Raw genomic sequence first — 15433 nt, 5'->3', positions numbered from 1 at the left:
TTGTTGTATGATGTTCTTGTTGTATGATGTTATTGTTGTATGATGTTATTGTTGTGTATTGTTGTATGATGTTATTGTTGTATGATGTTATTGTGTATTGTTGTATGATGTTCTTGTTGTATGATGTTTTTGTTGTGTATTGTTGTATGATGTTCTTGTATGATGTTCTTGTTGTGTATTGTTGTATGATGTTATTGTTGTATGATATTCTTGTTTGATGTTCTTGTTGTGTATTATTGTATGATGTTATTGTTGTATGATGTTATTGTTGTGTATTGTTGTATGATGTTCTTGTTGTATGATTTTATTGTTGTATGATGTTGTATGATGTTATTGTTCTATGATGTTATTGTTGTGTATTGTTGTATGATGTTCTTGTTGTATGATGTTATTGTTGTGTATTGTTGTATGATGTTCTTGTTGTGTATTGTTGTATGATGTTATTGTTGTATGATGTTATTGTTGTGTATTGTTGTATGATGTTCTTGTTGTATGATGTTCTTGTTGTGATGTTCTTGTTGTGTATTGTTGTATGATGTTATTGTTGTATGATGTTATTGATGTATGATGTTCTTGTTGTGTATTGTTGTATGATGTTATTGTTGTATGATGTTATTGTTGTATGATGTTCTTGTTGTGTATTGTTGTATGATGTTATTGTTGTATGATGTTCTTGTTGTATGATGTTCTTGTTGTATGATGTTATTGTTGTATGATGTTGTATGATGTTATTGTTGTATGATCTTCTTGTTGTATGATGTTGTATGATGTTATTGTTGTATGATGTTATTGTTGTATGATGTTGTATGATGTTGTATGATGTTATTGTTGTATGATGTTCTCGTTGTGTAATAATTACCACGTAGTCGGGTCCTCCGAGCTCTCTGATCCGAACCTCCCAGTGACCTTTTTCTCTGAGCAACTTATTGATCTCATCGTTCAGATCCCGAATCCTAAACTCACCGAGACCAGCTGGAGGCAGAGAGACGGGTCAGGGACAGAGAGACAGGCAAGGGACAGAGAGATGGATCAGGGACAGAGAGACAACCCAGGGACAGAGAGACAGGCCAGGGACAGAGAGACGGGTCAGGGACAGAGAGACAGGTCAGAGATAGACAGAGAGACAGGTCAGAGACAGACAGACGGGTCAGGACAGACATACAGGTCAGGGACAGAGAGACAGACAGTTCAAAGACAGACAGACAGGTCAGGGACAGAGAGACAGGTCAGAGCTAGACAGACAGACAGGTCAGGGACAGAGAAACAGGTCAGAGCTAGACAGACAGGATCCAGGTCTAAACTCACCGTTCTGGATCTGAGCGACTTTCTTTGAGATCTCACTGATGATCTGAAAAAAACCCACGGTCAACAGTTACTATTACTACTACTACTGCAGTACTACTACTACAGTACTACCACATCTCATGTGATGAAGGTGCTGGAGAGGCTGGTCTTGGCCCACCTCAGGCCGCTGGTGAAATCTTCTCTGGACCCTCTACAATTTGCGTACCAGCCTCGTGTGGGAGTGGACGACGCCATCATCTACCTGCTGCAACGAGCTCAGTCTCACCTGGATGGAACCGGTGACTCTGTGAGAATCATTTTCTTTGATTTCTCCAGTGCATTCAACACCATCCAACCACTGCTGCTGAGTGAGAAGCTGCGGGTGGAGGGGGTGGATGCGCCCACCGTCTCCTGGATCAATGACTACCTGACAGGCAGACAACAGTTTGTCCGTCTGGGCAGTGTGCTGTCTGATACGGTGGTCAGTGGTACTGGAGCTCCTCAGGGAACTGTTCTGTCTCCTTCCTGTTCACCTTCTACACCACTGACTTCCAGAACAACTCAGAGTCAAGACATCTGCAGAAGTTCTCTGATGACTCTGCAGTGGTCGGTGTATAAGGGATGGACGGGAGGAGGAGTCAGTGGAGTCAGTGGTCGGTGTATAAGGGATGGACGGGAGGACGAGTACAGGGAAGTAGTGGAGGACTTTGTGGAGTGGGCGGGAAGGAATCAGCTGCTCCTGAACGTGGCCAAGACCAGAGAGATGGTGGTCGACTTCAGGAGGAAGACGTAGTTCTTCTACGTAGTACTACTACTACTGCAGTACTACACTACACTACTACACTACTACTACTACAGTACTACTACTACTACTGCAGTACTACTACTAATACCGCAGTACTACTACTACAGTACTACTACTACAACTACTGCAGTACTACTACTACCGCAGTACTACGACTACTACAGCAGTACTTCTACTACAACGTGAACTACAGCGTGTACTACAGTGTGTACTACAGCGTGTACTACAGCGTGTACTACAATGTGTACTGCGTGTGAATACCTGTCGTCTCCATTTTTCAGCTTTGGGAAGTTCACTGCACTCTGAGGCCAGAAAAGGTCTCCTCTCCTACAGGCAAACAAGTCAAAGAGAGAGAGACAGGTCAGAGAGACAGACAGGTCAGAGAGACAGACAGTCTTCAGTAGTACCTCACCTTGACTTTTCCCTCCTCCAGCTGAGCCTGTCTGAACCGGGCCAGGGCTGTCCTGAGAGACACAGTAGAGGGACATGTTACCCACAAAACAACAGAACAGAACCACACAGACCCCAGAAGAACCAGACAAAACCAAACCCATCAGAACCACAGATCCCAGTAGAACCACAATGGAACACAGGTGACCCAGTTCAGTGTGACGGCTGCAGAACTCCTTCAGATTTAAACTAAAACAAAAACAGTGAAAAATCTGAAACTTTAATATCTGAGTCACTAAACTTCATCTACCCGACAGGTCAGCCTCGTCACCGTGACAACTGACCAGGTGAGCTGAAGACTGCAACTATAAGAGTCTCTCTAAGACTTCAAATTACAGTTGAAGCTCGTTGTGTCATTGATCCATGCCTGTTACAGACAGGCAGGCAGGCAGACAGACAGGCAGGCAGACACAGACAGGCAGACAGACAGGCAGGCAGGCAGACAGACAGGCAGGCAGACAGACAGACAGACAGGCAGACAGACCGTTTATAAACAGAGGGACTCACATGGCCTTCTCAGCGTTCCTCGCCTGTACAAACACAAACAAACAAACAGCAGTTACAACTGAAAACTCTTCAGCTGATTTATTTATACATGAAAGTAAAGCGACCTGCTCCCACCAGACTCCATTTAAGAAAATCAGGCGTTTTATGTCAGATGGAATCAATAATGAACACAATACAATGAAGACTTTTCTGTTTGCTGTGAGTTTAGACTCGCAGTGACTTTAACCTTATTTTAATTTGGGACTTCTTAAATCTTCAAAAAGTAAATCTTTACCTGAAATTAAACATGGAGAAATGAGTCTAATTAAAACTTCACGTCATGAACTGAACCTTCAATAAAATTCACTGAACATTAAGTTTGGAGCGGGATAGTTCCAGTGTCGCCGGCTCCCACCAGACTCCACTCAACATTCTGTCACTTTATCCTGGAGAGTGTCTCCGAGCACTTCGGACGGTCAGTGAAGAGTTTGGTCTCATCACTGATGGTTTCGGAACAGTTCGGCACACAGTAAATGAGGACCAAACTTTCCATCAGCTGACTATTCATTCCTACCTACCTACCTAACGGACCCGTTTCCTCTCCGTGAAGCTAACAAGCTAATGGGATTAGCACGCTGCCCGTCGCTGCTCACCATCTCCGCGGCTTCTCTTTCAGTCCCGAACCCGAAGAAACCTTTAATGTAGTCTGTGGAAGAACCGAACCGAGAGTCCGAACCACCAACACACGCACACTCGTAACAGGAAGTAAATCACTCAATTCTTCTGCTGTTTCCGGTTTCCTGGCGTCTTTGCTGTCCCACTACTGCCACCTACTGGAGGAGCCCGTTGAAATATCATGTAATAAAATAAAATACTCAAAAAATAATTTAAACCACTAAAATCTGGATTCCATGTGGACAAGAACTCCTCGACTTTCTCTGAAAGTTCAACAGCAGCCGAGCGAACTGAACCTGATGATGAAAACCAGGTGATGTGGCTGAAAGCTCCAGAACTGCTGCAGGAGACTTATTGTCAGATAAATGTCTAAATCACAGCTTCAGTGTTTTATTGAGATTTATTTTCCTGCTTGATGTTTCCTGGAGGGAATAAACATGACACATCATCTTAATAAACTACTGACATATTAAAAATAAACCAGTTTATTCAGTTTGACTGCTGATTGGTTGAAATCTGAGAGCATGAAGTGAGTTTGATTTGTTGATCATCACTTTATGGATTAAACACGAAAGCACTGTTCTTGTTCCATTGCTGCTCATCTGTTCCACTCGGCCGGTTCTCTGGGGAATGCGGTGAGAACTGTTCTCCTGAGTGAAGAGGAACGTGTCTGTGCTGTGAAGTGATCAGACTGAATGCCTCCTCAGGACTTTATTTTCAGGTTAAACTCAGTCTGTGTTACAAACAAAGGACATTTTTCGCTCTACGTGACATTTTGTACAAAAATAACATTTGGATCTTTTGTGAAAACTTTCTGCTCCTCCACGATTAAAATTTTTGTTTTGAAAAAGGTGTTTTATTGTTGTTATTGTTGGTGTTAGCGAACATGTAACGTGAGTAATTCATGTTCATTTTGTCGACTGCTGTGACCGGCTCTGATTTCTTGTTCGTCTAGCGAGCCGATTGGCTGTTTGCTGGAACCAATCACATTTCTCTCAGACAAACTTAAATAAAGTTAACTGGAAGCGCCCCGCCCCCTTTGGGCTGAGGGAGGGCTTGACTTTTTGTCTTTTTTTTTTTTACCCTCAGGCAATCAGCTGGGCAGAAAGGATTCTGATAAAAAGCTTCGTACCTGGTGACACTGCTACCAAACTAAAAACACAGATTCTGACTTTCCTTTGAAAAGAAGAGTGTCTTAGTGTCCGCCCCTCCTCCTTCCTCCACCCGCTCTGATTGGCTGCTGCGAGGCTGACTGACAGGCCTCCGGACCAATGAGAAGAGGAGGATCGGAGGGAATGAGAAGAGAAAGCAGAGGTGTGGGATGGTGGGCGGAGTCAGGTGGGTCAGCTAGTTGGTAGCTTCGATGGTGCACTCCTTCGCCAGGTGACCTGACTTCCCGCAGTTATAACAGTTCAACTCCGATGCTTTGCTGCAGTGAACCGCAACATGGCCGACCTCCCCGCACCTGCAGGGACATGGTTATACTGGTCATACTGTTTTATACTGGTAAAACTAGTTATACTGGTTATACTGGTCATACTGTTTTATACTGGTAAAACTAGTTATACTGGTTATACTGGTCATACTGTTTTATACTGGTTTATACTGTTTTACACTGGTCATACAGGTTTATACAAATTTATACTGTTCATACTGGTTGTACTGGTTTATACTGGTTACTCTTCATACTGGTTTATACTGGTCATACTGGTTTATACTGGTTTATACTGGTTATACTGGTCATACTGGTTTATACTGGTTATACTGGTTTATACTGGTCATACTGGTTTATACTAGTCATATAGGTCAGACTGATTATACTGGTCATATTGGTTTATTGTGGTTATATTGGTTTATACTGGTCAAACTGGTTAGACTGGAGGGTTAGCTGTAGCATTAGTTTACCTGTAGCATTAGTTTACCTGTAGCATTAGCTTACCTGTAGCATTAGCTTACCTGTAGCATTAGTTTACCTGTAGCATTAGCTTACCTGTAGCATTAGCTTACCTGTAGCATTAGCTTACCTGTAGCATTTGACCTTCTCGCAGCACTTCTGGATGTGTCCGAAGCCGCCGCAGGAGTAGCACTTCTGTTCGTGGGCGTGGTTACAGTCCCTCGCCATGTGCCCCGCCTTCCCACAGTTGTAGCACAGCTGCTCGCGCTCCTTCTTGGGCTCCTTGCAGTCTCTGGAGATGTGACCTCCTCGGCCACAGTTATAGCAGGCTGCGGGGACAACAGCAGTCAACAGCTCACCGGCCGTCACTGTCTCAGGACTGGAAGGACACACCTGTCTCTACCTGTCTGCAGGTAAAACTCAACAGATGCTCATCATTTAGCTTTAAACATCCACCGGGTGTTTGTGTCTCAGAGCAACAGCGTGTCCTCACCGTCCTCCGTCCTCTCGCAGTCTCTGGCCACGTGTCCCAGCTCCCCGCAGCGGTAGCAGAACAGGTCTGTAACAGGACACGGGACAGTCAGGACAGGTGGGACAAGTGGGACAGTGAGAACAGGCAGGACAGTCAGGACAGGAGGGATGTGAAGAGGACACCGGGACAAGAAGACAGATCATCACGTGTACGTTCTTTCATTCGTTAACGTGTCTTCACCTTTTCCGCGGCCGCGTCCTTTTGCTCGTCCTCGACCGCCGCTCGGACAGTTCTTCACCCAGTGACCACTACGGCCACAACCGAAACACTCGGTACTGCTCATCACCACGACGACTGCTGGAGGGAGACAGAGGGGAGGACAGACAGAGAGAGAGACACACAGAGGGAGGGACAGACAGACAGACGGAGGGACACACAAACAGACATACGGAGGGAGAGACAAACAGATGGAGGGACGGACAGACAGACGAAAGGACAGAGAGACAGACGGAGGGAGAGATAAACAGATAGACAGACAAATTAATGGAGGGACAGAAAGACAGACAGAGGGACAGAAAAACAGACAGAGGGACAGACAAACAGACAGACGGAGGACACACAAACAGACAGACGGACGGAGAGACAAACAGACAGAAGGAGGGACAGACAAACAGAGGGAGAGACAAACAGACAGACGGAGGGAAAGGCAGACAAATTGACAGAGGGACAGACACGGACAGACTCAGACCGACGGAGGGACAGACACAGACAGACGGAGGAAGAGACAGACAGAGGGAGGGACAGGCAGACAGAGGGACAGACAGACGGAGGGAAAGACAGACAGAGGGACAGACAGACGGAGGGACAGACAGAGGGACAGACAGACAGACAGAGGGACAGACAGAGAGGGAGGGACAGGCAGACAGAGGGACAGACAGACAGACGGAGGGACAGACAGACAGAGGGAGGGACAGGCAGACAGAGGGACAGACAGACAGAGGGACAGACAGACGGAGGGACAGACGGAGGGAAAGACAGACAGAGGGACAGACAGACGGAGGGACAGACAGACAGAGGGAGGGACAGGCAGACAGAGGGAAAGACAGACGGAGGGACAGACAGACAGACGGAGGGACAGGCAGACAGAGGGACAGACGGAGGGACAGACAGACAGAGGGACAGACGCTGATTAACCGTCCTGTTTATCATAAAAACATCAGACGTCTCTGACAGAAGACCAATGAGGTTACAGTGTGATTGACAGGTGTCCCTCAGGTTCACACTGTCCACTGTGAGGACACATGAACTTCAGGAGGAGGATATGAATCTCCCGCCAGCAGGCTCCTCTGTGCGGCCACCGGCCGGACGACCGCTCCTCCTCCGGCTCGGCTCGGCGGGTCTCCCCGTCGACAGGCCCGGCGCTGTCATGGCAGCTAGCGTGCTAGCAGGTTAGCATATGCTCCAGAGCGCAGTAAACACGCAGTCTGTCTGCTCCGCAGCGCTCCATCTCCGGGGACGGAGAGGCTGAGCAGCCCGGCGGCCATGCACCTCCTGCGGGGAGAAAACAGCCGAGTGATCGGCCGGAGATCCAACTCACCTCGGAGATGTTTGTATCCTCTGTAGGACACAGTCTGCACACGGTACCACACACACACACACACACACACACACACACACACACACACACACACACACACACACACACACACACTCAGACTCACACACACACACGCACACACACACACAGACTCACACATACACACACTCACACACCCACACAGACACACACACACACACACACACACACGCACACACACACAGACTCACACACACACACACACACACACAGACTCAGACTCAGACTCACACACACACACACACACACACACACACACACACACACACACACACACTCAGACACACACACACACACACAGACACACACACACACACAGACTCAGACTCACAAACACGCAGTCACACACACACAGACTCACACACACACACACTCACACACACACACACACACACACACACACACACACACACACACACACACACACACAGACACACACTCAGACTCACACACACTACACACACACACACACACACACACATATAACACACACAGACTCAGACACACACACACACAGACACACACACACACACACACACAGACTCAGACGCACACACACACACACACACACACACTCAGACTCACTCACACACACAGACTCACACACAGACACACACACACACAGACTCAGACTCACACACACACACACACACACGCAAACACACACACTCAGACTCACACACACTCAGACTCACACACACACTCAGACTCACACACACACACGCAGTCAGACTCAGACTCACACACACACACACACACACACACACACACACACACACTCACACACACACACACTCAGACTCACACACACACACACACACTCAGACTCACACACACACTCAGACTCACACACACACACGCACAGTCAGACTCAGACTCACACACACTCACACACACTCAGACTCACACACACACACACACAGACTCACACACAGACACACACACACACAGACTCAGACTCACACGCACACACGCAAACACACACACTCAGACTCACACACACACACACACAGACACACACTCAGACTCACACACACACTCAGACTCACACACACACACACACACACACACACACACACACACACACACACACACACACACACACTCACACACACACACTCAGACTCACACATACACACTCACACACACACGCACTCACACACACACACACAGACACACACTCAGACTCACACACACACACACACACATATATACACAGACTCACATATAAACACACACAGACTCACACACACACACATACACAGACTCACACACAGACACACAGACTGAGACTCACACGCACACACACAGACTCAGACTCACACAGACTCACACTCAGACTCTCACACACACACACAGACTCAGACTCACACAGACTCACACACAGACTCACACACACACACACACACACACACACAGTTTGTTTAAATCACAACATAAACTTCTCTCAACAGAATTTTACAGAATGAAAAGAACCCGTTTGGTTCTGTAGAACTCTTCGTTCTGTCCCAGTTCTGGTTCAACAGGTGGTTCCTCTCTTATCTCTGATTTTATAGTTGACTGATTACTGAGACGTCGGGGTCAAAGGTCAACGCCTGGAACAAAGACAGTCAGAGTCTAGACCTGTCTCACTACTGGAGTGTTGTCCACACGCCGATCAGAGGACACGAGGACTTAACCGGACCGGGTGAGTTAAACAGGACCAGGGTGAGTTTGAGGAGGAGTTAACCGGGATCTATTCTTTTTTCCCTGGGTTCTGAGCCTCCTTCAGGTCTAGGCCTTGTTCTGCTGCCAGTCCTCCTCTTGGTTCTCCTGCTGCTGCTGGTTCTCCTCCATGTTCTGGAGAGCAGCAATGCTGAGAATAACAGGAACCTTCAGTGGGCGTTGCAGGTTTGAGTTCCAGCAGAACCTCTTCCTGTCGCCTCCCCCTCTGCTGCAGCTCCCTAAACTCCATTACCCAGCAGGCAATGGGAGCAGGAAGTACAGAGCGGGGCAGGAGGCGGGCCAGATGAGTTCAGCTCAGATCAACCGGATCCTCCAGGTGAGAAAGATCCGACGTTCGCAAGTTCTGTGAATATATATATATATATATATATATATATATATATATATATATATATTGGTCTTTTGTTGCCAGGCTAACGAGTACAGCCACACCCTCCCCCGAGGCTCGGCCTCCCATGGTGTTCTGGGTTTCCATAGCAACATGTTGTCATCCAACCACCCCAGTGAGGATCGTCGGAGCAGCGCCACCTGCCTGCCGGACCGTGGCGGCGTCCTGTTCGGTGTATTCGATGGTCACGCTGGGCCGGCGTGCGCCCACGCCATCAGCCAGAGGCTCTTCTACTACATCGCCGTGGCGACGCTGCCTCTGAGGACGCTGGGGGAGGTGGAGCGGGCGGTGGAGGAGGAGAGAGCCGTACCGCCACTAATGGAGTGGCACCAACACCCCCGAGACCACAGCGGCCCCGACGGAGGAGCGACCTCCTTCCACAGCCTCCGCAACTACTGGCAGGAGAGGCTGGAGGATGAGGACGAGTTTGAGGACAAGGACGAGGAGGTAACCAGGCGTCCAGATAAGGCTCAGAATCAAACCTCCTGAGCCGTCCCCCTGACCCCCCTCAGTCCTAGTCTCTCGTGTATTCATTCAGCCCTCTGATTGGCTGCAGGACGACAGCAGAGTGACATCAGCGCTGGTCAACGCTTTCCGACGCCTTGACTACGACCTGTCTGTGGAGGCCCAGGTCCACCTGTCCCTGTCCTCACCCAGGTCCTCCCGCTGTGGTCCCGGTCCTGGTTGGACCGTGTTGATTGTTAAAGTCTGTCTCCCCTTCAGTCACCGGGTCAATCCTGTCTCTCTGTCCACAGGCGGGTGTCCATCCCTGGGGAGGGCGTGTCTCTGTCCTCCCCCCTCCGGGTGGCGTTGTCCGGCTGCACCGCCTGCGTCGTCCATGTCTCCAATGGTGTCCTGCACGTGGCCAACCTTGGGGACAGCCGGGCCATCCTCGGCGTCCAGGAGCCGGACGGGCGCTGGTCAGCGGTGAGCCTCACCAACGACCACAATGCACAGAACCCTGAGGAGCTGCAAAGGATTGTGGGAGAACACCCGCCATCGGAGCGGAGGACCGCGGTCCGCCACGACCGCCTGCTGGGTCTGCTGTTGCCCTTCAGGGCATTCGGAGATGTCCGCTTCAAATGGAGTACGGAGATGCTGAGTCGGGTCTACGAAACCGGACCGGACATCCTGTCCGCGGTCAACGAGGTGCTGCGGACGCCGCCGTCGCACTACCTGACCCCCCCGTACCTGAGTGCCCAGCCAGAGGTCACCCGACACAACATCAGGCCAGCTGACAAGTTCGTGGTCCTGGCGACCGACGGACTGTGGGAGCTGATGCACCGACAGGCGGTCGTTCAGCTGGTGGCAGAACAGCTGACAGGTCAGAGACACACCTCCTCCAGAACTGGGTCACGTGACCATGGTCGTCATGGTTCAAGTGACTCTAAGTTTTAAATCTGGATCTGAAGGTCACAGTATTGACAGCAGTTATGTTGATTTGTCTGTATCGTTAATATGATGTTGTAGTTCACAGGGTGAACTGATGGAGGCGGTGTTATCTATCGTTGTTAAAACCATTTAAATGTGAGACCTCCGAGATCAGCTTTTTGTCTCTTTCAGGCCTTCAGCAGCAGAGACCCATCTCTCCCGGTGTGGGAGTGACACTGGGCAGCCTGCAGCGCCTCCTGCTGGAGAGGAGGGGGCGTGTCCTGTCAGTGCTGGAGGACCAGAACGCCGCCACCCACCTGCTCCGCCACGCCCTGGGTGACGACGGGTACGGAGCCGTGGCCCCGAACCGCCTGGCCAAGATGCTGAGTCTGCCAGCAGAGCTGGCCCGGAGGTACCGTGATGACATCACCATCACTGTCATTCACCTGAATGAGCTCTAACACCTGCAGGCAGCTGACCATGATTAAATTCCTCAGGAATGTGAACCAACAAGGGAGCTGAGTGGAGTTTAGACTTCAGGTACCTCATTTAAATAAAGTATTGCTCGATCTATGCTAAAAGTGTACGTGAACACAAAAGCAGAAAACGGTGTGCAAATTCAGATTTATAAAACCATGCGCACGGAATGTTCCCTAAAAATCACAATCGACGTAGAAATGTTCCCACGTAGATCCGCCTCACATCCCTCCTTCAACACGGCAACATTCAACCATCAATGGTCAGTACAGCGCATATTATAAAGGTTTGATGCATATAAATGATCCATGTGGGTCAGTGGTTCAACAACAGAGAGGAAAACCTGGAAATGACATTTTTCCGACACAGAACTGGAGGTGTTTGAGGACCAGGTGTCTGTGGACAGGTGTCTGTGGACCAGGTGTCCTCACCGTGTGTTAAGATGTTGACAGGTGTTCACTATTTACCGTCAGGTGTGTTTCGACTCTTTTAGACCGTTTTGTGGTTGATGAGGTCCCAGATCAGAGTTCTCCGGAACTATTTTCTACTAAGAAATAGTCCCTGTGAGAACTGTGTGTAACCTTTGACCTCACCTGCATGTCTGTATGAATCAAACTGTCCACAAGGCTGAGAACTGATTAAATGTTGGTCTCTGCAGGAGTTATTTAAATATTAAATAAATATTTAATTACAACCTGTTAATGTTTGTTTGTAAGTGGGGGGGAGGAGGGGAGGAAGAGGGAAGGGGGGAGTACAGGAGACAGCAGCTCTGAGTGACATGAAAATAAAATTTAATCAATAATTTTACAAAATCAAATCTTGTTTAGAAAAACAGTTTAAATATCAAAGATCTAAACCAACCAATCAGCTGACACTGTCGCTGTCGGCCCGCCCCCTCACAGCTCACAGAGCTCAATCATTGGACGATAGTCAGAATGCTAATCAACAGCAGGAAACAGGAAGGAGGTGCCAAACATGTGACCCGATGTCTGGCCAATAGAGAGAGGGCAAGTTGTTTGTGTCCCGACTGAAACAACAAACAAACAAACAAACAAACAAAGTCCCTTGCCCGCATCTTCAGACCTGATGGACCAAACTGTCTGACAACCAATAGGAGGCGGGGATATAAAAAAAAAGGGCGGGCTCTACTGTCCAGGGTCCAATCAGAAGGCAGTGTTGCTGGTGAGTCACCGTCGCAGGGGCGGGGCCAGCTGCTGCGTTGCAGTGATGGACTCTGGGAACAGGTTGTGGTAGGTGGGCAGGGGTACGTACGCCGCCGTGATCATCTTACCTGAAAGGACAGGTGAGATGATGTCAGAGCTCTCTGATTGGTCCACAGCAGTCATGTGACCGCAGGTCTTACCAGCAAAATATCTCCCGTGGAGAGAGTTGACGGCGGCCACGGCGGCCGGGATCGATGGACACTTGACGTATACGTTTCCCTGCAGAGGTCAAAGGTCAAACACAGGAATGAGACCGAGGTTGACAGTTCAGAGACCAGTAAGGAGACAGTCAGAGGTCAAAGGTCACCTGTACCTCAGAGGAGTTTTTGTCAACGTAGATGTGAACGACTCCGCCATGTTTGTTGCACTCCTCGATGACATCATGCCGGATGTCCACCTCCCACCCAGGAGCCTCCTCACTGAGACACACACAGAGTTATCGCTGATTGGAACACCTAATTAAAAAGAGACAGACAGGTGTAGAGACAGACAGGTGTGTCTACCTGTGGGGGTTGAACATGTTGGACAGCTGGAAGCAGTGTGTGGCGAGCGGCTGAACCGGCAGGTTGAGAGGAGCAGAGTTCATGTTGAGAGACGGATTCATGGCAGCTGAAACACACACAGTCACACCTGTAGTCATGATGATGATGATGATGATGATGATGATGATGATGACGATGACGATGATGATGATGAGTGTACCTGACACAGCAGCCATGGCTCCGATAGCGATAGCTCCACTCATCTGTAGGGCCTGCTGAGCAGCAGGAGGGATCTGCAGCCCGGTACCTGCACACGCAGCAGACACACTAGTTACAGGTGTTTGCTGATGTCAGCAGGTGTGTGTACAGGTGTGAGAGGGGGCGTGGCCTCACCCTCGGCCAGCCGGGCCATCAGCTGCAGTCTCCCGGTGGTTCCCAGGTCGACGCCGGTGCGTTCGAGGTCGTCGCTGTCGAGGAAAGACGAAGCCGTGGAAGCGTCCGTCCGCTCCGTCACATGACCCACCTTCATGGGTCGGCCCGCCAGCTCGAAGCCGTTCAGCTGCTCCAGAGCTTTTTGAGCACACTCTGCATCTGAGAACTGACATCACACACGTCTGTGACATCACACGTCTCTGAGTAATGACCTGTGATGTCATGTGTCACATGTTCAGTTTTCACTGACATGTCATATGTATGTTTTTTGGACTGTTGGCCCAGTTTGACTGATGATGATGATGATGATGAAGGACTCACGGTGATGAAGCCGTACCCTTTGGAGCGTCCGGTCTCACTGTCCATCATCAGCTGGATGCTCTCAATCTGACAAGCAACAAACACAAACCTCCTGTCACACTTGTGTGTGTTTACACACATGGATATGTGAGTGTGTGTGTGGAGAGATAAGGACGGATCAATAAGTCTAGAGAAGATCCAGTTGGAATATTTCTTCTTGAAGGTTATTGATACTCTGCTGCCTTTAACAGGAGCAGGCTGAACTTATTGATCCACCCTCGTACACGTGTGTGTTGTCCTGCTTCTAAATTCAGACAAAACAGAAGTTCTTGTACTTGGTGCTAAACACCTCAGAAACTCTTTCTGTAATCACTTAGTTACTCTAGATGACGTTGTCTTGGCCTCCAGCAAAACTGTGAGGAACCTTGGAGTCATCTTTGATGAGGATTTGTCCTTTAGACACCAGATAAAGCAAATCTCCAGAACTGCCTTCTTTCATCTACGTAATATTAATAAAATCAGGAAAATCCTTCCTCAGCGTGACGCAGAAAAACTCATTCATGTGTTTGTTACTTCTAGACTAGATTATTGTAATTCCTTGTTGTTAGGATGTCCAAATTACTCATTAAAAACCTGCAGCTGATCCAACATGCTGCAGCAAGAGTACTGACGGGATTTAACAAGAGAGATCATATTTCTCCAGTTTTATCTTCTCTTCACTGGCTTCCTGTGAAATCAAGAATAGAATTTAAAGTTCTCTTGATGACTTACAAAGCTCTACATGACCAGGCTCCATCATATCTTAGAGATCTTATAGAACCATATAATCCTAGCAGAGCACTTCTCTCTCAGTACGCTGGTCTACTTGTGGTTCCTAGAGTTTCCAGAAGTAGAATGGGAGGCGGAGCTTCGGTTTTCAGGCTCCTCCCCTGTGGAACCAGCTCCCAGTTTGTGTTGGAGGGGCAGAAACCCTCTCTAGCTTTAAGATTAGACTCAAAACGTTCCTTCTTGATAAAGCCTATAGTTAGGGCTGGCTCAGGTAGACCTGAACCAACCCTTAGTTATGCTGTTATAGGCCGAGGCTGATGGGGGACCTCGTTACATGCTGAGCTTCTTTTCTTTCCTCCTACTCTTTAACTGACTCATACCTCACCATCTTCTTCTCTCCCATAGTTTCTTCTTATTATCTGTTGTCTCCATTCAGTTCCTTCACTCGTGTAGTTTCTGTTCTTTCTTTTCCAGATGTCCCGTCATGGAGCTGCATGTCTCTGCTCTGTACTTGTCGTCTCCACCAACAGTTCTTCTCTTCTATCTCTATGCTGTCCTTTTCTCT

General features: G+C 48.7%; 4 protein-coding genes across 10 annotated transcripts in view; 1 reads left to right on the top strand and 3 right to left on the bottom strand.

Annotated features, from left to right (window-relative positions):
• Nucleotides 1-859: 859 nt before the first annotated feature.
• Nucleotides 860-3799, bottom strand: LOC138615004 (pre-mRNA-splicing factor ISY1 homolog; the record flags this gene model as incomplete). The annotated part of the gene is made up of 6 exons (XM_069688646.1): nt 3679-3799; nt 3047-3069; nt 2502-2553; nt 2351-2416; nt 1306-1348; nt 860-972 (listed from the first exon to the last, which is right to left on the bottom strand). Coding segments are annotated over exons 1-6 (300 nt in total), but the record flags the coding sequence as incomplete, so codon positions are not given.
• A 597-nt stretch (nt 3800-4396) lies between these two features.
• On the bottom strand, nt 4397-7750 carry cnbpb (CCHC-type zinc finger, nucleic acid binding protein b). Of its 3 annotated transcripts, none has more exons than XM_069688645.1 (5): nt 7664-7750; nt 6307-6420; nt 6088-6153; nt 5725-5923; nt 4397-5165 (listed from the first exon to the last, which is right to left on the bottom strand). In XM_069688645.1, exons 2-5 carry the CDS (start codon nt 6407-6409, stop codon nt 5048-5050), a joined length of 486 nt encoding a protein of 161 aa, XP_069544746.1. In that variant the 5' UTR covers nt 6410-6420; nt 7664-7750; the 3' UTR covers nt 4397-5047. The 3 variants fall into 3 exon arrangements, with proteins under 3 accessions (XP_069544746.1, XP_069544745.1, XP_069544744.1); XM_069688644.1 differs by having other exon boundaries at nt 6307-6423; nt 7664-7747; XM_069688643.1 differs by lacking the exon at nt 7664-7750.
• Nucleotides 7249-15433, top strand: part of LOC138614998 (pyruvate dehydrogenase [acetyl-transferring]-phosphatase 1, mitochondrial-like) — an 8610-nt gene continuing 425 nt past the window's right edge. Inside the window, exons 1-8 of one of the 5 annotated variants that reach the window (XM_069688636.1) lie at nt 7249-7706; nt 9259-9389; nt 9464-9743; nt 9840-10262; nt 10372-10472; nt 10571-11139; nt 11379-11598; nt 15343-15433. The exon at nt 15343-15433 is cut by the window's right edge and continues 425 nt beyond it. In XM_069688636.1, the coding sequence (XP_069544737.1) occupies nt 9537-9743; nt 9840-10262; nt 10372-10472; nt 10571-11139; nt 11379-11598; nt 15343-15433 (1611 nt within the window). In that variant the 5' untranslated portion in view covers nt 7249-7706; nt 9259-9389; nt 9464-9536. Of the gene's footprint in view, nt 7707-9258; nt 9744-9839; nt 10263-10371; nt 10473-10570; nt 11140-11378; nt 12378-15342 lie in introns of those variants that run through there. The other 4 variants (XM_069688637.1, XM_069688635.1, XM_069688634.1 and 1 more) reach the window with 4 other exon arrangements.
• Nucleotides 12438-15433, bottom strand: part of LOC138614999 (RNA-binding protein 39-like) — a 9142-nt gene continuing 6146 nt past the window's right edge. The window contains exons 9-15 of the mRNA XM_069688639.1: nt 14122-14187; nt 13762-13966; nt 13589-13675; nt 13390-13495; nt 13200-13305; nt 13027-13105; nt 12438-12954 (exon numbers count right to left, since the gene is read on the bottom strand). Coding sequence (XP_069544740.1) covers nt 12851-12954; nt 13027-13105; nt 13200-13305; nt 13390-13495; nt 13589-13675; nt 13762-13966; nt 14122-14187 — 753 coding nt within the window. The 3' untranslated portion in view covers nt 12438-12850. The remainder of the gene's footprint in view (nt 12955-13026; nt 13106-13199; nt 13306-13389; nt 13496-13588; nt 13676-13761; nt 13967-14121; nt 14188-15433) is intronic.

This window comes from Brachyistius frenatus, unplaced genomic scaffold, assembly GCF_029030835.1.
Source record: "Brachyistius frenatus isolate BFR_SWC_R1_liver_20210118 unplaced genomic scaffold, ASM2903083v1 Contig_654, whole genome shotgun sequence".
In the NCBI taxonomy this organism is placed as follows: Eukaryota; Metazoa; Chordata; class Actinopteri; family Embiotocidae; genus Brachyistius; species Brachyistius frenatus.
Note: the sequence above shows the minus strand (reverse complement) of the source record. Positions and strands in the feature narration are given on the sequence as shown.

What these genes read in the sequence shown, in the direction of transcription:
- cnbpb (XM_069688645.1), bottom strand. Translation starts at nt 6,409, where the DNA reads ATGAGCAGTACCGAGTGTTTCGGTTGTGGCCGTAGTGGTCACTGGGTG. An exon ending in AGGACGCGGCCGCGGAAAAG is followed by an intron (nt 6,154 to 6,306) that starts GTGAAGACACGT and finishes GTCCTGTTACAG; the next exon opens with ACCTGTTCTGCTACCGCTGC. An exon ending in GAGAAGGTCAAATGCTACAG is followed by an intron (nt 5,166 to 5,724) that starts GTAAGCTAATGC and finishes ATGTCCCTGCAG; the next exon opens with GTGCGGGGAGGTCGGCCATG.